This window comes from Cyprinodon variegatus, unplaced genomic scaffold (assembly GCF_000732505.1).
Source record: "Cyprinodon variegatus isolate N-32 unplaced genomic scaffold, C_variegatus-1.0 Scaffold265, whole genome shotgun sequence".
Lineage (NCBI taxonomy): Eukaryota > Metazoa > Chordata > Actinopteri > Cyprinodontiformes > Cyprinodontidae > Cyprinodon > Cyprinodon variegatus.
Genome location: NW_015150718.1, coordinates 470,073 through 496,060, shown reverse-complemented (window position 1 = coordinate 496,060; position 25,988 = coordinate 470,073). Strand labels below are relative to the sequence as shown.

The 25,988-nt window shown below is 38.2% G+C and overlaps 2 protein-coding genes across 4 annotated transcripts in view; both read right to left on the bottom strand.

Annotated features, from left to right (window-relative positions):
* trappc9 (trafficking protein particle complex 9) overlaps positions 1-15,433 on the bottom strand; it is a 359,971-nt gene extending 344,538 nt beyond the window's left edge. Inside the window, exons 1-6 of one of the 3 annotated variants that reach the window (XM_015382744.1) lie at positions 15,360-15,433; positions 12,031-12,655; positions 7,233-7,378; positions 6,877-7,002; positions 1,899-1,925; positions 399-520 (exon numbers count right to left, since the gene is read on the bottom strand). In XM_015382744.1, the coding sequence (XP_015238230.1) occupies positions 399-520; positions 1,899-1,925; positions 6,877-7,002; positions 7,233-7,378; positions 12,031-12,620 (1,011 nt within the window). In that variant the 5' untranslated portion in view covers positions 12,621-12,655; positions 15,360-15,433. The remainder of the gene's footprint in view (positions 1-398; positions 521-1,898; positions 1,926-6,876; positions 7,003-7,232; positions 7,379-12,030; positions 12,656-15,359) is intronic. The other 2 variants (XM_015382743.1, XM_015382745.1) reach the window with 2 other exon arrangements.
* Positions 15,434-19,135: 3,702 nt separating this feature from the next.
* LOC107089779 (SH3 domain-binding glutamic acid-rich-like protein 3) lies at positions 19,136-25,434 on the bottom strand. Its single transcript, XM_015382746.1, has 3 exons — positions 25,304-25,434; positions 22,878-23,045; positions 19,136-20,735 (listed from the first exon to the last, which is right to left on the bottom strand). The coding sequence occupies exons 1-3, from the start codon at positions 25,346-25,348 to the stop codon at positions 20,670-20,672; spliced, it is 279 nt and encodes a 92-aa protein (XP_015238232.1). The 5' UTR covers positions 25,349-25,434; the 3' UTR covers positions 19,136-20,669.
* Between the last annotated feature and the right edge of the window lie 554 nt (positions 25,435-25,988).

The window sequence follows — 25,988 nt, the reverse complement described above, 5'->3', positions numbered from 1 at the left end:
GGAGGTCAACGCAAAAGGGAAATGATAAAACAGTGGAGAAACGTAAGGAAACCTGTAGAATCTGTTCCCGCACTAAATTAGAAAATTACTTTGAGCAGATATTTAGTAACGATAAATAAGCATGTTCAAGAGTTGGAGAAAAAAAAAAAGCTTCTTTAATGGTCTGCAGAAAATCTTTATCTATTCAGGTTTATCATGTCAGGTTCAGGCTGGGCTGGTTTAATTCTGATCCCATACTGCCCCCTTCTGGGCGGGATAAACACAGCCATGCAGACAGGAAATCAAACCTGCTTTTCAAGGCTCATCCTGTTAATGATTGAGTCAAGATTTCAGTTTAGAAAAAACAAAAACAACATCTTCCATCTTGAATATCTTGGTTTGGTTCAGTAGATCAGTACCTTTCCATAGTAGGAGATGGCCTCCTTGTATTTCTCAATAATATCCTCTGGACTCAGGCAGTTCTTGGCTCGTCCGATCTCTGTGCTGGTGTCTGCACTGATGCCGCCGGCTGTCAGAGCGCCTTCGCCCCAAAACAAGAGGGAAAAACATTATTCTAAGGAAACTAAAAGTCAGCATCTTAGTGACGCTTTTCTCCTTAAAACACCAAGGAAAAAAAATACAAAAAACACAGAAACACAGAAAGATTCAAGAGGAGAACTCAGACTTTACCTTAGCTGCTAGAATCCACACATCAGAAACTGTCCAAGGTTTGGACCGAGCGTTTCATTAAGCCAGTAAAACATTAAAACCTCTTTATATAAATACTAGAAACCATTTATTATGCAACAATCAACTGTTTAAAAGAGTTTATCACTAAATCTGAACCATTTAAGAACAGGTAATTTAAGAAGGGTGCTGCTTTTAGAACAGGGGTTCTCAAAATGGGGGTCGGGAAGCCCGGGGGGGTCGCAAGGAACCCAATAAGGGGTCACAAGATTATTTTGAGACTGCATATGGAGAGAAGAAATAATAATTAAAAGTACAAAATAAGTTAAATAAGTGTTTATTCATTTTTAATACATGGTTTTAAATTTTGATTTCATTGTAAAAAAAAAAAAAAAAAGAATAATTTTTCCGATCAAATCATTGAAGATTAATTTGATGAAATTAATAAAGAATAATTTATTATTTTTTTTAATGACTTCATTTTATATGAATAAGAGAGCATAGAAAGTAATAATATGTGTTTAAAGGACGTCAGAGGTCTGTTGCTTTGTTATTTTGTGGGTCGCAGGGATATAGGGGGAACCAGATTTTTACAAATTCAAAAAGAAACTTTCATTTAAAATTTTTTTAAAGCTAAATCAAAGCAAATAAAGTAAAATAAGATAAAAATAAAATACTCATGTGGTCTCATATAGAAGGAACATGTGTTTGAACACAGCCACAGAGGGATGTTTCTGTGGGAAGCATTTTATGTTGTGCGACTTCCTTTCTGGGCTAAACAGAAGCTACATAACAAAGAGCCTTTTTTTTTGTAAAATCAGTGCAACTGGTACAAAAATATTTTTATTTTTAAACCAGATGGTTTTTTTTATATAAAAAGAAACATAAAAGTTTGAACATTGGGTTTTTAAAACAGTTATGTGACCCGTTTATCTGAGAGGGAAAGATTTTTGAAGCAACTTAAAAAAAAAAAGGAATTTAGTTGTCTTTAAGTTGAAGAAGGAAGTAAAATGAAAGAATAATCAAGAGAATATTTGATCATAAATGTGGCTGTGATAAGTTGATAAACCATAAAAAAAGATCAATAATTAGAAATCAACCACAGGTAAAAAGACAAAAAAAAAAAAAACAGAAGTGAAAGTGCTGCCACTGAAAACCAAAGCAGGTGAGCGCATGCAAACTGAAAGACTGGTGTCTAGAGGAGCTACGGTGGTTAAACAGTCAGTCCGTACCTGGATCAATGAGAACCTCCTGAGCCCCTACAGACAGAGAGAGAGAATGCAGGTTCACTCCATGACACAAGGCGCAGGGTTAGCAGAGTTAGCCTTCTGCTCAATGGCTGCTGCTGCATGCTGCAGGGTATTCATGGTGGTTAATAACAGACTTCAGCCTCTGCTGCACATAAGTCTCCATCAATCATAGCTACATGCAATGCATTCAATCTTTTAGTGAATCGTGATTTTTTTTTCTTTATCCAACGTTTATATAAATAAACCGCAACCGCGCAGCTTCTGTAGTTCAGTCGGTTCACTGTGATGCAAAAAAATAACCTGAACTTCAGTAAAGTTTAGATGCTAAAAGACCATGAAATCACATCAGTTTATGTATACAGGATTGACAAGTTGGACGTTTTAGGATTTAGGAAAGATATGAGAAGCTTTTAGAGGAGGGGAAACTAATAAAAAATCAGCTGCGTCCAAATAAAAAAAAAAAAAAAGGTCTGGAGACATTTTTAATTATAATCCATTACTTTAAACAGAGTTTAACCCTGAAATAAAATGAGGTGTTTATGCATCCATTGAATTTTTAAATATAAAAATTAAAAATATATATATTTACCATTTTAAAATCTTAAGTGTTTTTTGAAGTAGATAACAACAATCCTTCAGTTTGGTATATAGACAATTTCCTGATTAACCTATTTTATAAAACACCTGAACTGACCGTATTTTTTTCCTTTTTCTGTCTTAATGTTGGCAGTTGGCTTTATGCTGCCCTGCAAGGCTTTAAACCTGGGTTTAAATGGAGACTAAGCCATTCTAAAGCACATATCAAGGTGCTCATTTTGAGCCTGGATCCATATTTATTTCTGATTCTGTTCATGGTGGAGAATCCTGCTTCACAGCAGCAGGTTGAGCCAAACATCCTCTAAATGTGCAGGGTCATCTTTTAGCACCATTTCACTTTTCTTTTACCAGTTCACCACAGTTCTTCCAGCAGTCCACACTTTCTCTGCTCTCTTTTTCTAATCATCTTCTCCTTCTTTCCCATCGCCCGGCTTGCCACAGGTTTGCCTGCTCTGTCTTAAAGTAGCAGCAGCAACCCAGACTGACAGCAGCTCATTGGCTCATGTGGATCACGTGCAGCTTGGTGCAAGATGCCCCGGATGGCTTTACCATATTAACAGGAGAAGCGGCGCAAGTGAAGATAGACACTGTCGTCAGACAACATGCAGTAATTTATAAATGTTTTAAATCAGGTAGGGTCCGGATTGGCCAGTAGGTGGGTCTGGATCCTGGACTGCTAACTGTTGGATTAATCGTACAAGTTATTCTACTTTAATCATATTATACTTATACATTCATATTTACACATTTGCATATTCCTGTATACTTGTATTACACAAAGTGTTGAAATGTTTCACTTGCTGTCTTTCTAATGCTTGTTATTAGTGTGTGCAGGAAGCAAGGTCAAGGAGAATGGAGAATTGCACGTACTGGCACCGGATGAGGAGTGAAAGCTCTCCTTATCTTATGATATTGTATGATGTTATGCAAAACTTCTGGTTCCGACTGGTTTTCACCCCCTCCTCCCTTTTAGCAGTCGGAACCAACATTGTAGCCAGGGCGTTCCTTAATAAAATGCTTGGAGGGCAGAGCTGTTTCAGAGTGGTTTGGAGAATTGTAACTGAACAGTCTCTGATCACTCTCCTTGCAAGTAAATCATACTCAAATTCTCTGTGTCTTTCTTTGTACAGGTTACTGAATAAGGTGTTTGGTGTTTAAACCTAACACTAACCTGTGACCTCTGTATTTGGACAGTCCAGGGTTACGGACAAAATGAGGCCTGAAACTCGCTAATCTGACTTTCCACAAAACGGCGAATATCTATCAACAAACCTGGGTCAAATCATGTGTTTTCAATGATCAACAACACGATTCAGACTGTTATATATTTCAATGTAGGCAATTATTGGTAGAAAAAATGTAAATGTCATAATTTTATTTGAACTAAGTCACAGGCATTTGGCCTGTTAGGAATGTTGTGTTGTTTTAACTTCAGACGGGGAGAGCAAATGTTTGCTCCAGGAAGGGTCTGGTCTTATCCAGTGATTAATAACCACCGCCAATAAACCTACACCCCCCTATATGTAGGTGTAAACTTCTGACCCCTCCTGTTACTCCTTTAATAAAGGCAGGGGACAGAGAGGTCCCAGCAGAGTCGACCACAGACGTTTCAGGGAGTGAAAATTCTCCGCCTGTCTTCTCTCCTTTTCTGCAGAAAAGTAACTTGTCTGTTTATCTTGGTTATTTCTAGAAAATAAATATCAGAAAATATCGGCCTGCCTCAGAAATCTCTGGTATTAGAAAGTTCGTACAAACTCTTTGCTTCAATCGGCTTTTGTTTAAAGTTTAACAGATGAGGGCTTATAATTTCTTTCTTATATCATAATGTTTTCACTGTGATTTCAAAGTCTTTTAGTCATTTTCCCATAATTCATAGAGAAACCTAATTATTCTGTGTTTTTGAGAGGCTTCCCCCTGCAGGGCCAGAGCACCGCCATGTTTTACAAAACATACAGAAAATCCACAATTCAGACAAATTATTAAACGGTTACTGTTAATTTTTTTATTTTAAAACTTTAGGAAAATGAAGGTTTTATGGAACTATTTATAGCTGTATTACATCTGGCTGCTGTTTATAGAGATATTTAAACAAAGTTCTTTGTTCACTTGAAAGGTAATAAAATTAAGAGAAAAAAAAAGGTTCACATCAGAAAATAAACCTAAAGTCATTAGACTAAAAAACTAAAAGTGCTTCAATACCTTTGGTTTGTTCCTAATCCTAATCTTAATCCTTACATCGGTGGCTAAGAAGGTAAGTGGATTTATGACTTCTTTAAATTCCCGTGTTGATTTACAGACTGACTTCTGGTGAGAGTCGTTGATCGTAAAAATGGCGATGCCCTGCACCTGCAGGCTGGAACTCGTCAGGTTTGCGCGGATGGTTGGGTTTTTTTTTTTTTACATCCTTTACTTTCTTTAATGAAAGTGTAAACCAAATTTCAGCCTATTATCGAAAACTGTGATTAAACTAAAGCCCCATTTACAGTACCCTCTGAAACCGATCCGTGCCGAGCTCTGTTCCTTAAAGGGGAACACCTTTTTTTTTTACATTAGCCCCTTGATTTTACGTTATTACATCATGTTCTACTCACCCATATGAGTTTTGTGTCATTTGGAGCTGTTCTGAAGATATTCGGTTTTGTAATCCAAGTAACGTCTTCCTATGGGCAATGAGTTGAAGGCACAAACTAAACTGTTCATAATTTATCATTTATGGTACGCCAGCATTCATAACATGTAGGCTAATCACTGTCCCCTACATAACTGCTGTAGTTTTACTCACATGCCTGGAAGATGTCTAGTGCTGCTACCACAGATGATCTCGCTCTCCAAACGGAATTGAATGATTCAGATTAGCTCGCCGAATGAATAGAAGAGGTAGAGCGTAGCTACCTGTGACCCGGGCTGCCTGTCGCAACTCCAGTCCGGCGCGTGGATGATGTCATACACACTCCGCTTTGTTTTTTAAAAATATAAATATAAAAAATATAACCGCGGATGTCTGGGGGACAGTGATGCTCCTACATGTTCTGAATGCTGGCGTACCATAAAGAATAAATTCTGAACAGTTTAGTTTGTGCCTTCAAGTCGTTGCCCATAGGAAGACGTTACTTGGATTTAACAAAACCAAATATCTTCAGAACGGCTCCAAATGACACAAACTCATATGGGTGAGTAGAACATGATGTAGTAACCTAAAACCAAGGGCCCAATGTAAAAAAAAAACAAAAAAAAAAACGGTGTTCCCCTTTAAGACCATTTACCCACCACGCTAGCAAGGTTCCTCGCCTGCTAGTGGCGATCTACGGTACTACTGCTCTCTAGGGGTGTCCCCCCTTTCAGAGAAATAGGCAGGTATGGAGCATTGCAGTCTAACAAAAGAAAAGAAGCCAAATGACCCCCATTCTAAAGGGGCGGAGCCTTTCGTCTGTTTCAATGTTTCGTTGAGCTACTGTATAAAGCCTCGAACTCAACGCTATTACTGAATTTTTGAATTGTCCAGTGGACTTTGTTTGAAGTCCAGTGGATTGTTTTTTGTTTTTTTACTTTTTTGGAATGACTATGACCTGGATGACTAAGAATCTTCACCAGCATGTTTGGTCATAACTGTGGTATTTTATTGTCAGGTGAAGAAGGCAGCCTTTGGTGAATTTACCTGACATAGTCGGCTTTGGGAAGTAGATACGACAAACAACAGTCTAATCAGGGCTTACAGACACAGGAAACAACGACAGATGTTGAGGTTCATCTCACTGCTAAGGAGGATCATCACTGGAAATCCTAAAGCACGGTAGGGAAGCTAGGATTTTTATGAATGTCTGAAATTTCATGATTACGGAGGCTGACTGTAATGAGATGACGCGGTCTGATCATGCGCTCTTTGTTATCTGAGAACTGAGCCAGATCTGGTGAACTAGTGCCAGTTTAGTGCGGTTCGGTTGTGTCTGGCGCGGTCTGGTTCAGTTTTGGGTTCCATTTACACTCAGTTTTCTCAGTTACGGTTCCCAGCCCTATCTCTGCACGGTTTCTAAAGGGTAGTGGAAAAGGGGCTTTAAATGTTGAAAGATTATCGACAAGCTGATAGACCAAGATCTCACGTTCCCACGCGTCACTGACGCTTCCACTTCGGTTTAACACATAAACTCTGTCAGCAATAAAGTTAAACATTGTTAATAGCATGTTAATAAAAGTGAGGATGGTTAACTTGGAGATTATATTAGCAATCAGAGGGACAACCGGCACATTTTAGCATTTAAGAAGCTAAAAGTGAAACAAAGCTGAGCAAAGCTGAGCAGAGTGGAAGCTAGCAGCCGGCAGAAACCGTCTCATCATTGGAGGCTTCGCTTCCTAGTCGTCTTCTTACCCGGTCGGTGGCGTTTCCCTGCGTCGGCCGGCTGGGAGATGCTGGGTTTGCGTGCGGTCGTCTTCCCCGCTGTTCCCCCGGGGTAGTGGAAGATCACAGAGGCCGAACATAACCCTTCCAACGCAGCTGCAAACAAAAGCAGAAACATCCTCTGGTTTTCATGGCCTCTGATGTCAAAGAATCCGAGTTTGTGATGTAAAGAGACAAACGATGGGAAATCATTTGAGGGGAATGAATACTTTGGCTATAAAAGCTTTTGCTTTGCTAATATAAATATACATTGTTCCATTTAAAAACCTACAAACTTTCCCTCTAAAAGATATAAAAGAACTGTTAACTCTGAAGTCAGTGCTTACCACCTAGCCAGAGGAAATCATTGACCCCCCTGAGCAGCTCCACGGCCATGTGGTAGTGGACCAGCGCGTCCTGCAGCATGCCCGCCTGCAGGCACAGGTCCCCGACATGCTTCCTCATCCGACCCTGGCAGCGCTTCTTGTAATGCCTGGTCGGAAGGCGGCAGGGAGCAGAAAAACAAACATTTTAGGTCGAAGCTGTTCTAGTGCAGATCTGCTTGACAGCTGGTTTCAGACGGTCAGCTAAAGGTGGAATAAACTCATCCGCTGAAGAGGAACAAGAGCAAACAGGGAGACTATGAAGCATCCTGGGACTCTAGTTTTCACTGAAGGAAAAAAAACGGAGCAGCTTCACCAGGAAAATCTCACTACTGTCATCAAGGATTTAGGAAACTATGCAGGAAATTTCACATCCTTAGAAAACTAGGAAGGTCAGTGGAGGAAAATAAAGTGGCTCAGCAGGAGGAAACCCAAACAGAAGCAGGGGTTTTAAGAAAGACAAAGATCTGAGTCTGGAATGAGCCCAAAAATCTGGATAGAGCTGAAATATAAGCAGATAGGAGACGGGGAAACAAACAGCAGCGTCCTGATCAACGATGGGAACAATCAGTATCAGTCTGTATTAAATCAGTCTCTGCTTCAGCGTCTGATCATCAAACGCTTTATTTCCCGCGCTGATACCAAACAGACTGTTTTTAATTCAGTCGACAAACAGTTTCTAATTCAGCCACTAGATGTCAGCAGCTGTTCCAGTCTGACCTCCGGTTCACTGGAACCAGAAATATGATGTTGATGAAGGTTCATTAAACCTCTGGCTGCTAACATTTAGTTTGTTAGATTTTCAGTATTTGTTGTGAAACAGATTATTTTACAAGCAGGTTTCCGTGCTTTAAATTTATAATTCTTCAAATTAATTTAAATCCAGACAGGAACATTTAAATGAAATCCAGTTTTTGACAGAAATTTATGTCATTTGTCATAATTTTTTTCTAATTAATTTAATAGAAAAAAATAATGATTTAACTTTTTTTTTTTAAATACAAGTTAGGCAGCCCTAATCTGTGCTTTTAAAACCTTTAAAATAACACCTTTATCTTCATTTTGTGAAGTGTTTAATCTCATTTGTAAGGACGGCAGAAAATCTACAGCTCATATTAAAAATGATAACCTTCGAACAAACAGGACTGCAGCCTGGAGCTTGTTCTATGAGCTAATTGTGCAGAAATAAGCAGGAATTTAAATAATGCAGAGTTAGAAGTCTGCCATAATAAAGCGATGATTACGATGATGATCTGCAGACATGTTCCGATCATGGACTGGAACCCAGTCTCTTTATTTAGATACATGTTAGGGTTAAAAAACAAGAACATCAACTATTCAGCTCATCAGTTTACCTGATAACTCATTTAATATGAATGCTGTTGTATATTTTAACATGTGGAACCGCAAAGTCTCCTGACTTGCAGCCGTTGGACAAATCTACAGCATGACATCTAACATGTGAAACGCTGCATGATGTGGTTGGAGAAGCGAACTTAAAGAAACGTTCATTTTCATTTTTCAGCAGACCTGAACTACAGGAAATATAAATCTGTCGTTTTTTCTTTTAATAAGCGTCTTTTTTCTTGAATTGAGGAGGAAAGGGAGATACTTTGCCAATGGAACAAGACAAATTACATTTAAAATAAGAACAAACAATTGCATTGGCTCCTTTCAAGTGCATATTATCTAGTTATTCTGTTTTAAGAGTAAAAATACTCATTCCATGGGCAGATCATCTTATTTACCTGCTCAAATAAATGTAAATACACTAGATTTAAGACATTTGTTCTCATATCTAGATAGATTTTTCCAGTGTATATTACCATAAATAGGTAGAGGAACAAAAAGCAGTGATCAGGAGCTTCTCTGCTGATAACGTTCTAGATATGATCGTATGATCTGGTTGAATTGTAAAGTGCCTTCAGATGACATGTGTTGGAATTGGCGCTATATGAATAAACAATTGAAAATTCAAATAAAAGTAGATTACTGCTTTCAAAGAGCTTGAACAGTTAACTTTATAGTAAAGATCGATCATCAACAAAGGTTAGGAAGGGAACAAAGGCTAAAACAACACTTACAGTCAGGATTGGTAAACAAAATGGTCTCATATCCAAGGAAAGTGGTGCTAAGAGTTGAGCAGCTAAAGGAGAAGTTTAGGGTTAGAGGTTCAGTTCCCCTGAGGAGAGCAGCAGCATAGCCTGCAGCTACATCAACAACAGGGACCGTCTCCTCCTCAGCAGCGAATCAACGACCAGTTCTGAATTTAAGAAAGTTAAATTCTGCTACATATGGAGGGAATTTTCATCCATTATTGTTTCAAGCAAAAAAAAAAGTAATTCAGAGGGAAAACTTTGTGATTTTTTTTTTTTAATCAAAGAAAGTTTTGGTTACCTATATTTTATATATTTTTTTGTTGTTTGTTTTTTTCATTTTGATTTCTCAGATTGAGTGTTATGATCAGATTATTTTATTTTATTAGGTTTTCCTGATCGCACTCTTTCCACTCCTGGGGGCGGGCTTTCCTCTGGAGCGAGGAGCAAAGATAAATTTCTATTGGTCTGCGTTTTTTTTTGGTCAAAGCCAAACATCAGGAGCGAGGGTTTACTTGAAGTACAGGAATCGGATCTGCAACCATGATTTATTTTGGCACGCAGGTGGCGCAGTGGTTAGCGCGCACAACACAGGTACGGAGGTCTTAAGGCTGATTTATACTTCGAAACCAGGTCGTCTGCGTAGGTGTCGCAGTGAACAAAAAGACGTCCCCGCCCCCTCCACAGACAATCTGCTGCACCGCTGCCAAATTGTAGCTGACCGCAGACAGCGCCGCAGACAGGAGGCCGGCTAGTTTTGTTTTTATGACCGAAATTCCAGAAAACGACTCGTGAAGTTGGACCATTTAGAGGAGCGAGGTGTGTGAGAACGCTGGGACCCTTTTTCCACCTGGAAACTTGCCCCCATGTCATCACCACCTCAGCCATATCTAGACCCACAGCGTATAGAGCAGACCACGCTCAAAATTGAGCATAAATCAAAAATGTCTGCGTCTAGCTCACTGCGACACACTGCTGCAGGAGTATAACCAGCCCTTTAGTCCTCGACGCGGGCGACCCGGGTTCGATTACAGCCTGTGGTCCTTTCACGCATGTCTCTCCCTCTCTCTTATGCCCCCTTTCCTGTCAGCCTACTGTTGAAAAAACGAGCCACCAGTGTCGTAAAAACTCAACTAAAAACACAAAAAAAATTCATAAAAGTCATTTGAAGAAAAAAAAAAACATATTTGAAAATATAAAATCTGATAAAAAAATTTGAAAACATAGGATTTGAAAATAAATATTTTCAAATGGATGGAATGATAATCTGTAAAAAAAAAACAAAAAAAAAAAAAAACTGATCATTGTTTTTGAAAAAAATATAAAAATATAAGATCTGGGGGTAAAAGTTAATATCAAAGCCATTTTTTTAATAAAAAAATTTAATAATTAAAACTTTCATTTCTAGTTTGCATTAATTTAAAATAAAAAAAAATAATAATAAAAAAATCTTTACAACAATAATGGATCAAAATTCATTCCATAGTTAATCAGATCCTGAACCCTGATCCGTCATGCAGCCGCATCACAGAGGGAAAGGATGAGCCTCGTTTTATTTCTGTGCTCCATCCAAGCGACTGAAATCAAGTCAGATGTTATTTCCTTTAGATGACCGGAGGAACAGATGTGGACGGGAGAGAATGCAGAGTTTCTAAACAGCTTTCAGCACCAACAGCAAACCTGCAGCGGAGCAGAAAGTTTGTTCAGGGAGAAGCAGGGAGAACAGCCAGGCATGGACCGGGTTCTAAGGAACATTTGGAGGGATCATCATGTATGGATAATGCTGAGGCTGAAACAATTAATTGAATTAATCGGGATTAATCGATTATTGCAATAATTATCAACTAATTTAGTAATGGAATAATCATGAGTATAAAGACTGTAAAATATGCTTTTAAGCTGACAGATCAACCCACTTAGAGCAGTAAATTTAACAAAATCGTAAAAAAAATACATAAATATTTAGCATTTAACATAAAAAAAAATTGTCATTGTAATTTTTTCTATCCAGAACTTCAAATGGAAACATTTTCGCTTCACCTGGTTTAACTTAATAAATCGTCTTTAAAGAATCTTTGGCTATCCAATTAATAATCGAAAAAAATAATCAACAGATTAATCGATTTGCAAAATAATCATTAGTAGCAGCCCTAGATCATACCTGAACATAATACTGCCCCCCCTCCCCCACCTGTTGCTGCACTGCTTCAGTCAGCCATCTTAAACTAAAGCTACTTCCATAGAAAGAAACACTGAAAATCGCTTCTAAATAAAGACAATTTTGTTCGATTTAGTTGAATTAAGGTATCAACAAATACAAAAACTGTTCAGATTTGACTACTCTAAGTGTGATTATTGATTCCAAGTGATGCAGCTGAGCAGGATAGCCTGAGAAGCTCCTAGCGGGTCATATCTGGGTAGAGCTGATGCTGCTGGGATCAGAGAAGGGAAACCAAACTGATAGGGTCTAAGTTCTCACCTTTTCACACCCAACAATAGACTCACAGGACAGTATGGAAGAAAAAAAGGAAGACATAAAGCAAGATAAATCAAACAAAGGCAGAAAAAAAACAGAAACAAGATTTCTAAGAGGATTTGAAAACAGATGAGGCCGAACAAGAAGCAGGACTCCCGGCAGGAAGGTAGATATCAGAGGGAACGCTCACCTGCTGTCTGTGTCCAAACCCACAAAGTCCTTCTTCTCAAACGGCACACAGAGGAGCTGGATCTTGTCTCCAGACTTATCCGTGGCCCGGTCCAGACGCTTGGACTCTAAAACGATGAAGATGGACTCCACAAAGTCCTCGATCCTCCTCTCTACGTCGGAGCAATCCTGGAAGCTGGGGTAGAAGGCCACGTCGGTGCGCTGCTGCTCGGCGATCTCCCCCTGCAGCCCGAACACCAGCAGGCGCGAGTCGTACAGGGTGGAGCTGTACACTTCCTTCTGGCCGTGGAAACGCTCGGCGGTCTGCGGCCAGTCCTTGGCCGAGTCGCACGCCGTGATGCAGACCAGCCCCACCACTTTGCGGTGCGTCTGGAAGTCGCCCCACTCGTTGTTCTCGGGCAGGTAGTGGTGGCGGTAGCGGATGTAGAGGAGGCGCTGAGAGTCCCTGATGTTCACCTGGTTTACGCTGGCGATGCGCTTGTAGATCTTGAAGAACTGGTCCTCGGGAACGATGCCCACCGGTTGGACCACCACCAGAACCGTCTGGTGGTCCTCGGCGCACTGCATGTAGTCTGGGACGCTCATCGTCATATGCAGCTGTACGGATGACGGACAAGGAGACAGATCTGTTCAAAAACAATCAGAGCATCACGGTGTTCGTGAAAAAATAATCCTCATTAAACACATTGAAGTTTTTGGAAAACAACCAGAAAAAATGTGTTTGATGATCAGAAAGTGAACATCTGGACCTAGAAAAACAAACCGTTGATTAAAAGCTTAATAAACATTCACTTTATAATTTCAGTCTTATTAATTTATTTTTATTTAATAGAGATGATTAAATCTAAGTAGCAAACTATAGCAGAGAAGCTCTGATTTACTAAAATATTTGCTTTCAATACAAAACATCACTAAAAATCAACCCTGTTTCAAAGAATTTCTCTTCTTTTTTAAAAGATCAGTTTTTGGTCTTTCAGCTTTAGCATCGGCTAATCTTGTCTTAATTAGCTTCTATTTATGCTTGGGAGGTCAAATATAAAACAAATATGTTTGTATTGTTCACCATTTTTCACTATCTTAATATTTTTGTTTAATTTAGTCTTTATTTATACATGCAGTCTGATTAATTCAGGATCTCATAAAAAAAAAAAGACCTGATTAAAGGAAAGAATTTTCAGTATTTGAATATATAAACAGGCGCTTTGCTGATCTTTTCTTTCTTTGTTTTATAGAACCAAAATCTAGTAGGTGGCGTGATTTGTTCAGAATCAAACTTCCTTTAGTTAAAAACAGCAACATGTGTTTTAATCCAAAGATTATAAAAAAGGGAAACTTTCCTAACTGCTGATCAGACTTAAACTGAAACTCGAAAAGTTTAATGTGTTCATCTATGGTTTAAAACATTAATAATAACACATCCTGTAATAAATAAATACTTTAATTTAAAAATGTGTTAATTTCTTCTCAGGTTTATAGAAAACAAAGAATCTGGATAATAAGTAGTCTACAAGGAGAGTGTAAACTCTCCTATCCTATGTCATTAGCTTCCTGTTAAATCCAGAATCGAATTTAAAATCCTCCTTCTCACATATAAAGCCTTAAATGGCCAAGCTCCATCTGATATCAGAGATCTGATTGTTCCTTATGTTCCTAACAGAGCACTTCGCTCTCAATCTGCAGGTTTACTAGTGGTTCCTAGAATTTCTAAAAGTAGAATGGGAGGCAGATCTTTTAGTTATCAGGCTCCTCTACTGTGGAACCAACTACCAGTTTTAGTCCGTGAGGCAGACACCCTGTCTACTTTTAAGGCTAGGCTTAAAACTTTCCTTTTTGATAAAGATTATAGTTAGAGTGGCTCAGGTTATCCTGAGCTATCTCTATAGTTATGCTGCTATAGGCTTAGACTGCTGGAGGACATAGGGACCCCCATTTCATCATTCTGCTTCATTCTATCTCTATTCTCCCACTCTGCAGAATCTGTTAGTTCAATCTCTAACCTTCTGCTCTCTCTGCTTTTTCTCATAGTAGCTTTGCCTCGACTGTTCCTGTTTGGCTGTGACTCCATCCTTGAGAGAAATAACAGCTGTGCTGTTGTCATCATTTGTTATAGATGTTGGAAATTGGCCTGTTTTCCAGTGTAGTCCTGTTTCTCTGACTGTGACTGGCTGGATGTGCTCTCTTCATCCTGGCTCAGTTCTCGTCTGCCTGGCTGTGTGTTTCCTGGACTTTTACAGCTGCTTTTTGTATCTCTGCTTCTGTCTCCTTGAACCCCAGTCCTCCTCGGCAGATGGCCGCTCACAATGAGCCTGGTTCTGCTGGAGGTTTCTTCCTGTTAAAAGGGAGTTTTTCCTCTCCACTGTCGCTACAAGCATGCTTAGTGTGAGGGATTGTCTTTGAGTCAATGAGTCGATGCAATCAACAGGTTTTCCTTAGATAGAAAACTTTAAATCAAACTTAAACTTAAATCAATCTGACTGGATGATCTGGTGAACTGCAAAATGCCTTGAGATGACATGTGCTGTGAATTGGTGCTATATAAATAAACTGAATTAAAATTAATAAAAAATAACAGAAAAACTACCCAATATTGTACTCAATGGTGGCTCATAGATAAACTCTTGAGGTCTTTTGTTGACTAAACCTCCTAAAACTTTTTTACCCTGTAAAACATTTAAAGCTGCATTAAACAGACAATATATATCATGTTTGGTTTGGCTTCTTAGTATAAGTAATTCAGCATAGTTGATCTAATAAAGGATCAAAATCTTCTTTCCATTATTACTATTTAGCTCATTTTGTGGTTTCACAAATTCCAACTGTTTCAATTTACATTTTTATCATTCTAGTTAAGGTTTGACTAAATAGCCTAACTCATCTGACCCAGTGTCTATAAAACTAATAAAGCAGTGCTTTATTTGGGAGCTGAAATAGAGGATTTGCTCACAGTAAGGAAAACAAATTAAAATCAATCCTCTGTTGAATTAAACTGATGCTGCACCTGCTGCTGTCTTTGTAAACAATGTAAACAATGCAGCTTTAATCAGTCCGCAGTGAACTATCAGGGAATAAAACAATGGAAAATAATTTACCAAATATGTTATTTTATAAGCCATTTAATTATTTCCCCATACAGCTTTTCATTCAGTGATATTCTGCTATAAATTACTACAAGTGTTAGCTAGCTTAGCTTAGCTGCATGATAAACAGACGATGCTAACAGCTATCAAACAGCAGCGACACAGAGTTTAAAGCCAAAGACAGGTTAGCGAAGATTATCTTAGACACATTTATGGTTTTAAATGAGTAACATTCATTTATAAGCATCGTTACCTCAGCTGTTGTCTGTCAAATCTTACAGCTTCCTTCTTCTAGAGCCACTTTACCAACATCCGGTCAGCCAGCAGCTCAACTTCCGGACATATTTTCACATTAAAAGCTCCAATCATGTGTGTCAGGTTGTGTTAGAATTAGAAATGTCGCTTTAAATGATTAGTTTTTTATTTACCCTTTATGTCAAATGGTGACTTTCATTCTTCAAAAAATTAAGTTTTAATTAGTGATGGGTCCAGCCACACCGAAGTGTCGGTGTGTCGAGCCCATAGTTCATCAAATTATTTCAGTTTAGTCTGTCCAATAGACTGCCTGTAGTGTCTGTAAAGGTCCAGCAGGTGTCAGTATTCTGTGAGACAGTATCAAGTCAGCATCAATACATTTTGGCTTCAAGATGCCTCATTAACCATCACTACTTGTAACCATGAAAAACCTACTGAAACCTGCATTTGTTGTTTTAAAACTATTAGTTTAAAACTAGTTTATCATTTTTGTCCAATAGTCATTTTGGAAGATACAGAGTCCAACATGCAAATCTGGACCCTCAGGTTGCAAACACCTGAGATGAACTGGTCTTAAGCATATTAAGCTTCTTAACGATGTCACAGTCAATGTTTTGGAGCGACCATTGCTTAGCCCTGATTGAAAAGATGCTACCAATCAAAGCTGCCAATAAACCTGAGAAAGATGCATCAATTTTCAAGTAAGGAGACTGAGGACATTTGCTTTAAGTCATTTTCCGCTAATCACAAACACACTACAGAAGGGGCCTTCAACGTTTTCCAGACAAAGGACCCCCAAACTGACGGTGAAGTGGAGCGGGACTCCTTCATTATATATATTGTATGAAATTGTGTTATATCAAACTGGTCCTATAGTCACTCTATTACATATGGAGACATGTAACGAAAGTCATTTCTCCCTGGGATTATTAAAGTATTTCTGATTCTTATTACTGGTTGATGGGACAGGTGTTGTGAATGAAACGGTTCCCAGCTTGAAAGAGCTCCTGTGTTGCTGAATGTGTGCATTGATGACTAAAAGACATCCTCTGCCTCCATCTATCTGTTTACTACAGTGTGTTGAATTCATGTTAATGTGGATTTAAAGACATTTCAATTAGTGGGGAAAAAAGCAGGGGGGAATATGAAAAAAAAAGTCTAACCAACCAAAACTTTTGCAGCCCCCATGCAGTACCACCGTGGACACTGATGGCGACTGATTGTGCACAGCCTCACACCCTAGGACAGAAGATCCTTTCTAAATCATCCATATTTATCTTCTCATGTGGCCTTTCTGTCATGCGGTCCGGGCAGTTTGTATGATTCTATTACAGCTAAATTAGATTGAATCATTTAGTTTACTTCAAAGTCACATGGTCAGCATGACTTGAAAGCAAGGGCGTAGCTTTGATATCATCTTTGGTAGGGACACTATTGGTCTTCTGTTTCATTGGTCTGATGTTATTGGTCCTTTGCAAAAATATGCAAGATATTTTTTTTATGCTTGACGTGAGCATCAGGGCACATTTCATTTAAAGAGAAAGCAGCATTTCTTGCTACAATAATACAAATTTTATAAGAACTACACACACTAGATGCTGTATATCAATGTTTGAAGCATCACCGGCTCTTATGCATGTGAGGGGTTTCAGTTCAACTCAACAGTGACTAAGACAGTAGGTCAATATGTGCCTATTTACCCAAATATAGCCTAAATATGTCTGTTATATGTGGATTTATCCTGCGTTTCCTTTTGAAGATATAGAATTGTGCAGAAGTAAACAGAGGTAAACCCACAGTTATTTTTTCATCTAATATACTCTCTATATATCATGCATAATAATACATTCAAGGGATGGCGAATAAATGTATTGTATTTACATGTGCACTGGAACTATAAGAGGAACTGACACTGAGCATTTAAAATATTAACTTCACTATACAATTTGTACATCTGGGCTGTTGTAACTCTGTGTCGCCCATTTCATGTATTTTATCTATGGCTGAAAAAATTTATTGGATTAATTGATTATTTATATAATCATCAACTAATTTAGTAATTGATTAATCGTTAACTGGAGTATAGAGACTCTAAAACATGACTTTAGCTGACAAAACGACCCACTTAGAGCAGGTATATTATACTATATATCATTGTGATTATAAAATATATAAACATTTAGCATTTAAGATTTAAAAAAAATGTTTTTCTCTGTCATAAAATATCTTCTTTAGGGAACCTTTGGCTATCCGATTATTAATAAAAAAAAAATAATTGACAGATTAATCGAATTGCAAAATAATCGTTAGTTGCAGCCCTAATTTTATGGAAACATTCCAAACAAATTTCTTACATAATACATCTGAAGTTGAGATAGCAGCCAACCAAACAAACATGTTAATCAGGCAAACTATAGTAAAATTAATGAGGCATCATTTGTGAGCCCCAGCAGAGATCACAGGATCAATGACTTAACAAAATGAAAGTCTCACCTGAAGCCACTTCTCTGTCTACCTGTGCTGCAACATCATCACTCATTGTTCGAGTTCCCTAAATTCAGCCATATCAAATACAAAATGATATTCATATTGTATATAAATAATCTGTGATTAAAATCGTTTAGACATCACCTGATCCAAATCAAAATACTCTCTTTTGCTTCTTTACAGAAGGACAATCAGCAACGTATAGATGATATTTAGTTTTTCAATTGGGACTAGTTTCGTACCCTAATATTAATTGTAGTAGCAGCGTTATTCTAGCGTCAATTTTCTTTTTATTATGCGCCCCCAAGCGCGAATAACACATGGACTAGAAAACAAACAATCACAAAGAGAGAAGGCAGAAATTAAGGGGGTAAAATCAGAGTGGAGTTAAATAGCAGCTATGTGCGGTTGGGTTCTATTCAACAAACCCAAAATTATTTAACTGATATTTGGACGGGGCCACAGTTTACAGCTGCTTTCTGTATCTCTGCTTCTGTCTCCTTGAACCCCAGTCGGCCGCTAACACTGAGCCTGATTCTGCTGGAGGTTTTTTCCTGTTCAAAGGGAGTTTTTCCTCTCCACTGTCGCTACAAGCATAATTAGCATGAGGGATTTCCTTCGAGTCAATGAGTCGATGCAATTAACTGGTTTTCTTAGATAGAAAACTTTAATCTGACTGTATGATCTAGTGAACTGTAAAGTGCCTTGAGATGATATGTGATGTGAATTGGTGCTATAGAAATAAACTAAATTGATTATTTAACAATATATATTCATGTCAAGTTTTTCTTTCCATAAACTACCTATAAAAAGAACCTCTGAATTAGATCTTTGTCCCAAATATTTAGAATAAACAGTTTTAAATGAATATAAGATCAGGTATGAAATGGATGAAAAATAACCTACCGGCATTCATGTTTCATTATATTGCAATATAAATAATCTCAATATGACAGACTCCTCTCTTTTTTAAAAAGAAGAGTGTAAAGGAGATGGTTGTTGTCGGCCAAAATGGCAGACGACAAGGTGTTGTAACCGTCCCCAGTCCTTTAGCGACAGAAATGAACTTTTCCATAATTTTGAGTCTGGACTGGAAAAAAAACTGGCCAGCTTTAGTTCATGTCAGAAGAAAAGGCAGCTTTATAGAGTTGATAAGAAGTCTCACCTTCAGAATTTGCTCACTGAAACTAAATTAATGATGTTCTAATTTAATCAACGATCCAAACAAACCAAAACAATTAAAAGAAACAACGCTCCGTGGAGGCAAATAAATGACCCAAAAAGTTTTTTTTTAACTTCTTTATTTTCAACCCATAAATCATTTCTCACAATCTTCTTGGAAGACAACCACTTTTTAGTCCCTATTTTAAACAGTTTTCTTTTGTTTTTGGCCAAGGGGAATTGGTCCAAAAGTAACACAGAGTGGAATGTCTAAGGAATGATTCATGGTGAACGTACATCAACGGCAGGCATACATCCACAAACAATGCACAGAAATCACAGGAGACATGTTTACAGAAGGAATGGAGGGGGGGGGGGGGGTGCAAACAGGCGGAGGAACTGCTAAGCATGGAAACGGTCGGTTATACTTCAACCGAGGTCGATTTGTGGAATGTGCTGAGAAAGTTGGTGAAAGTTTCCCAAAGTTTAAAACTGAGTTGTGTCAAACACTCCGTCATTGTTCACCATTTTAAGTAGCAGCTATGAGGTTAAAGGAGCGGGTAGGAAACACGCTAACACTGCAGATTTTAGAGAGCTGATCTATTGGCACTACGGCTCTGAGATGGAGGCAAACTTTAAGCAGCCTTCTTTCCAGGTGTTAGCTTTTAAAGGACCAAAACAAACCTTTGGAACCAGTTAGGATCCCGTGTTCCGTCAGACCAGCACAACCACAGTCAGTATGCATGAGAAAGACGTCAGATTTCAGTTTATCCCTTTAGTTTTGTATAAAAAATAGACTTTAAACTACCTCGACAGGTGTGTCAAGTACAAAAAAAACCCAACAATTTAAACTCAGATCGCCGTACGCTTCAAAAAACACCAAAAACTACGTAATTAAATTGTTTTTTTGTCCATGACTAGGGAATACACGCCCCTTGAGGTAGTTTAAAGTGTATTTTTCATACAAAACTACAGGGATAAACTCAAATCTGACGCCTTGCACGTGCGTATTGACTATAGGTATGTTGGTTTGACAGAACGCAGGCATTTTACTTTAATAGAAAATCCGCTTTGAATAGAAATCAGAAGATGCTGATTGGTTTGACCGTTTCTTTGGTTGGTTGTGAAAGTTGAAGCCGATTGGTCCAAACAAATGCTACATTATTGTAATGTAAAAAGAAAAACCGACATGTACATGTGACTTATTTTGGATCAGTAACAGACTTTATCAAACTTTAAGAGTTTAAACTTTGAGGGTTTGTGTTCCTTCAGTGGATCATGGTGTAGAAGTGATGAAATACTGATTAAGGCGGCTAACTCATAATGATGATGATGATGGTTAGAAACAGAAAGTTGATTTGATTCTTATCATCCAGTGGATTAGTTTAATCTCCAGCCATCCAGCAGCCATGGCTAAGATTAGTTTAACCTCATTGATTCCTGCTGGATTTGGAGCTGCTTCATAACTTTTAGTCTAACAGGTGTAAGGATCTAAAAAAAAAAAAAATAGATTAAGACTTATTTTCAGTAAAGAGGGGAATGTTTTTCTTTAGATTGATTCAAAATATTTGGCATTCTTCGTGATGGCGTAGAGAGGGTGCAGACGCTGTCAGTGACGGGGCTCCGGGTGGAGGGTTCGGCTTTAGAAGGAGCGCCGTCCTCATGCCAGTTTCAGGAACTGTTCCACTGTATCTGCTTCCACTGCCTCTGAAAACATCTCATAGTTCTGTGGAGAAAGAAGAAATCGTCTCAAAAATGTGAATCAGAAACTTGAAACGCATGAAGAGTCGACTCTGAATTAGTTTTCCAATGATTGATAAACAACAGATCTTCCTGGTAACGGGTGAGAAGACCTTCTTTAAAGTGTTGATGACACAACATTGACATTTTCTAGTATTTTTTAAGACTAAAACATTAACAATGATTAATTGGCGAGCTCGAATCCAGCGGCTGCGTCCTCTGAAGGCCAGATTGGTTGGTCGATTACGTCATAGCACGGCGCCGAGGCCTGTTTGGATTGGAAGTCTGCTTGTGATGCGGCCGATAAATGCGGCCTGGTTTTTGCTCGTTTTGAAGGACGGCTCGGGTGTATCCTACGTAGCTTTGGGTATCCCATGATTCATTGCGAGTCCAAGCAAACCAGCTGCTCTGTGCTCAAAGGAAAAAGGTCAATGGCGCCAATCAGTGGTGAATATTGGAAGTGCAGTTTATTATAGTAAAGTGTGTGAATAATTCCATCGGAAATCAATGAAAATAGTTGTTGTAAAAGGTTATCGACACAGATATGTGGCTGTAATGTTTGGTTTATTGAAAGGTTTTCTCTGTGTAAATGGGTTTGCCTGACATTTAAGCTCAGATTCTCTGGAGTGTGGCGACTATAAATCTGATATCTGAGACGACGGTCCTGCTGCTAAACCTCCTTGAAAATGTTATTAGCACTCAGAACAGTAATGAGAAGAACAGCCTCCATTCTGTGTCAATTTTCACGGTTGCTAGGCAACAGAAAGTACGGGTGGGGAAAGCCAGGGAAGGTTAGACCCGTTTGAATCCATAGTCAAAAATATTCCAGCCTCCTTATTTTCACAGAGCTAGAAGGACCCAGTCCAGGTAGACCGGGTCATCGGAGGATGGAGCCGCTGAAATCTAACAGATGCTTAGAATAATTTCAAGGGCGCCTGCATTAAATAGTTTTAATCAAAACACCTCAACCATTCAGAGGACTCTAGCACCGCTCAGTGACTGGGTGATGTATACGGTGGAAGGACTGAGCTGAAACAATGGTTTTGTTATAGACAGCTGCTGTTTTCATGGTTTTTAGCTTCTGTCATACTGAATTCAGAGGCTAACTTCATGATAATAGCATGGCTCTGTTCTTGTTCATTTAAAGTATAATATACACATTTATTCTTTATAAACTAATTACTGGTTATGCGATCTGTACCAGATGCATAGTAAACCTTGTTTCCCAGTTGTGTGTTTTCTACCGGGGCTGCTAATGTCAAATTAGCCTCATCCTCTGGCTCAGAGTCTGACTCTGTACGCTAGAGGTAAGGTGTGGGCCTCCATGTTTCACAGCATCACTACCCTCTCCTGATGGATCAGCCATGCAAACCAATCCCAGAGATTCTAGAAAAATCTGTTTTCCATCCATCTCCATTATAGAATGTTGAGCTAGCTCCAAAAGATCCCCACGCAGAGATGGTTTGTATCAGCTATAAATTGAAATGCTGCTGTGACGCTGCCAAATGTTGGATATTTGTTATAAAAATAAGCCTGATTTTTTTTTATTTATTTAATGTCATTTTTGCAAAATGACATTAAATAAATATTGCGTCAACAACACTTTAAGGGTGCGCAAACTTATGCAATCGGGTTATTGCAGAAATTATATTTTTTCCTTTTGCTTTTATGGTCAAAATAATTTTATAATACATCAGAAATTGAATAAGGTTTATGGTTATGATGTTAATAAATATCAGATTTAGGATCAATCGGCTATTAATGGTTATTCGATTAAAGCTGTTATGTTTTGACTTTTTAAATAAAAAAATATATTTTTATCCATTTTAAAATCTAAAGTGTTTTTTTGAAGCAGATAACAACAATCGTTAGGTTTGGTATAAAAACACCTGAACTGACCGTTTTTTCTTCTTCTTTATTTTTTATGACTTAATTAGAGCAGTGGGCTTTAGGCTGACCCAATCAACTTTAGATTAGTTCATTAATGGATAACTTGCATCCCTATTTAGGATCATAAAAGTATCCTTAAATAGTCTAATTTACAAAACATTTTTGTTATAAACAGTCTGAGGATTTAATTAGAACAGACTAAAAACAGAAAGTGTTTCTTTTATATTTGTTTCCTCACCCCACAGTACTGGTCCTCATTGAAAAACTGAGGCGGGGCTGCGGTGGAGTCGCCCGCTTTGCTTCTCATTTCCTCCCGTAGCTCACCGCCCACAGAGATGTCGATCAGCTCGTATTTAATGCTTTTGCTGTCCAGAATCCGGAGGACCTCGGCTTGTTGAGACTTCACCTGAAAAGCACAAGGTCTCAGTCAGACACAGCGTCTGGTTCCCATCGGCTATCAGCAGTCGTCCTGCTTTAAAAATACCTCAGATATCATCAAAAGTTTCTATCATTCCCGCTACAAAGGTTAAAAATCACATCAGCATTGCTTTAAGTTTCTCTGCTAAACCTGCAGGCTGTGAAAAGTCAGCAAATTGGGAGTTTTTACAGCTTTATTGTCAAAAAAGTCACAGAAACCAACAATGCAGTTAATTTAAAATCAATTCTGATAGAAATATTTAAACTATAAAATGAACTAAAACGTTTCATCTAAATGAAAACAAGCCAATTTGAAAGTAAAATGATCCAAATGTAGCTGATTTGCTCCCATTAATGATCTGCTGTCAATCTGTGGGGACAAAGGAAGTCGACTTTTCAAACAATGTGACCACACCTAAAAAAAAAAAGGAAAAACAACTGAACCATAAAGCCGATTCTTTCAGGCCAGAGTTACTTCCTGAAACAGGACAGAAAAAAGCGGAACCGTCTGTCACTTGTTCCAGGAAGTCCCCAAATCGACTCTGATAATGAACGATCCTCTAGTTTCTAGATGAGGAACAACACAGGATTTGTTTGTTTTTTAAGTTCTGCTACTAAAGTAAGTGGACCCAGAATAGGAGCAACTTCTAGAAACAACAGGAAGCTCGAACACTAGAGGGTTAAAAAGTAATGAGCTCCTAATAGATACCAGATGGAGGAGAGTCTAAGAGCTGCGAGTCTTTTTATGAAGCTGCTGCACAAGAAGAGACTCACTTCATACCAGTGATGTTCACTAATGACCAAATAATCCAAAACACCTGACAAGACGTCAGAGAAAACATCTGGAAATTAAGGACGTTATTTACATCAAACATAACAGATTAGTTATTTATTATTAGCAGTAGCTTAAAACCCCAGAATAACTTTCTATTTTCATCTCTTAATGTCATTTTGATGTGTTTCTACACAGGAAAAGAGGGAAATTAATGTGAAGTAATTACAATTGGGTGTGAATCGTGCTCATGACAGGAAGTGGGTATGAAGTAAAGGTTCCCCGCAGCGTTTACCCCCGTTTTTTGCAAATAAAAGCAGGTTTTTATAATTAATAAACCCTTTTAAAAGCTTATGATCAGCAAAAAAAATTATTAAATGCTCTCATTAGTTTATATTGATGCATTCAATATCCAGAGACCAACATTGCTGCTTAAGGTGGTTGCATGTTGGAGTAGCTTTATATCCGAACTGCAACAACATTTAAGTTCCCTTCCGATTAATAAAGTATTACTTCATGGAGATTAATTCAATATTGATATCAATATCATTAATTCAATATGAAAGGCAGCAATATTTCATTTCCTTCAGCAAAGGGAAAATCCAAATTTAAACTGGAATCCTGCTAAAAATGCTTGACCTTCCCAAAAATGGTGACGCCCTGGGTGGAAAGCCATGATATTTATTGTTAGTATTATAAGTGTGTGTGTATGGAAAATAAAACATATTTTTTCAATATTTTATTCTAGGGTTTTTCTTTGAAAGCAATATCTTGGCATGCTGAGCACTTTTTTTGACCCGTTCACATCTAGTGTGAGCATCCCTTGCAGAGTCCCATTGCCCAAATTAAATAATTTAATTTTATGCAACTTAAATGCTAAAACATAAAACTCAAGAATAAAATACTCCAACGTTTTGTTACAAAACAAACCACAGCTTAATTCGGCTAACATCTATAAATCATAAATGATTGTATTAGCAGCTAAACATCCTTGTTAGTGTCGTCCAGTTTAGCTAGAAAGAGGGCTTAAAGTGACTGTTTTATGCATGAGGTTTGGCGGGAGGTCCCAGCCTGCAGAAAACAAGTCGATTAATGTGTCGAGTTTGGCTAAACTGGAAGATTATTTGGATTTAGGATTATTTGGAAGAGAATAGATGAAATAAAGCTAGTTTATTTGTCCAGTGGAGAAACAAACGGAGCTCCAGCAGTTCAGGTAAAAATAGAGACACCTGCCTCAGGTCGCCATTACCTTCACACTTATGTTTTAGGATGATTTTAAGAGCAGAGAAAGTTTCACAAAGCTAGAATATTTAAATAAATGATAGCAGCAACGTTTATCCCGCAGAGGCCCGCTCCAGTTAGTCAGGAGGAAGCAGATAAGGTGCTGGGTGTGTCTGTTCATTATTAGCAGATCCATCGGAGCTTAAAGTCCGCTTTTAGCGGGAGGCCAGGACGCCTCGGCCCGCCTGACTTACCGTCCGTGAAGCGGTGACCGTGGTGTAGTAAACTTTGACCCCCATCTCTGCAGGTTCAAGCTCTCTTTGTAAATCCGCCGCTGGAAAGTAGCTCCACTCGAAAGCGTCAAGTTCAACAGCTGGAGATCCAACCGGAAAACAAAGGTTTCTTTCAAAATAAAAGTTCAGTTGGGGTTTAAAAAAACCCAGACAGCATCCTGTATGGAAATCCAAACATGCCACAAGCAAAATAATAGAATTGTTAATAGAATAGTTATAATACATTAAAACTAAGTTACTAATTCACAATTAAAGGATTGTACAATGAAATCCGCTTATACTGGTCATGGATATAATCATCAAACGCTTATATAGATCAAAAGGCTTGGGACAGAATCATTTTTATACAAAAGCTGTTAAAAAAAATTAATTCATAGTAATCAAGAAATGCGCTTATAGTGTTCATTTTTGGCCATTTTATGAATGTAAACAAGTGCAAAGGTAATTTTAAAATTATGTGTAGCCTAGTTATTTAATTTTTTTACTCCAATGATTCCTCTGAGGTACAAGAGTACAGCGAGGAGGAGGATGGAGAAGAAGAGACTGCTGTCCCTTCCAGAGCTGACATGAGGAATGCAGTTTGCATTTTAAAGACTGGTCTCCTGCATGTTGGTTTCAAAAACTTTGACCTTTTAAGTTGTTTTGA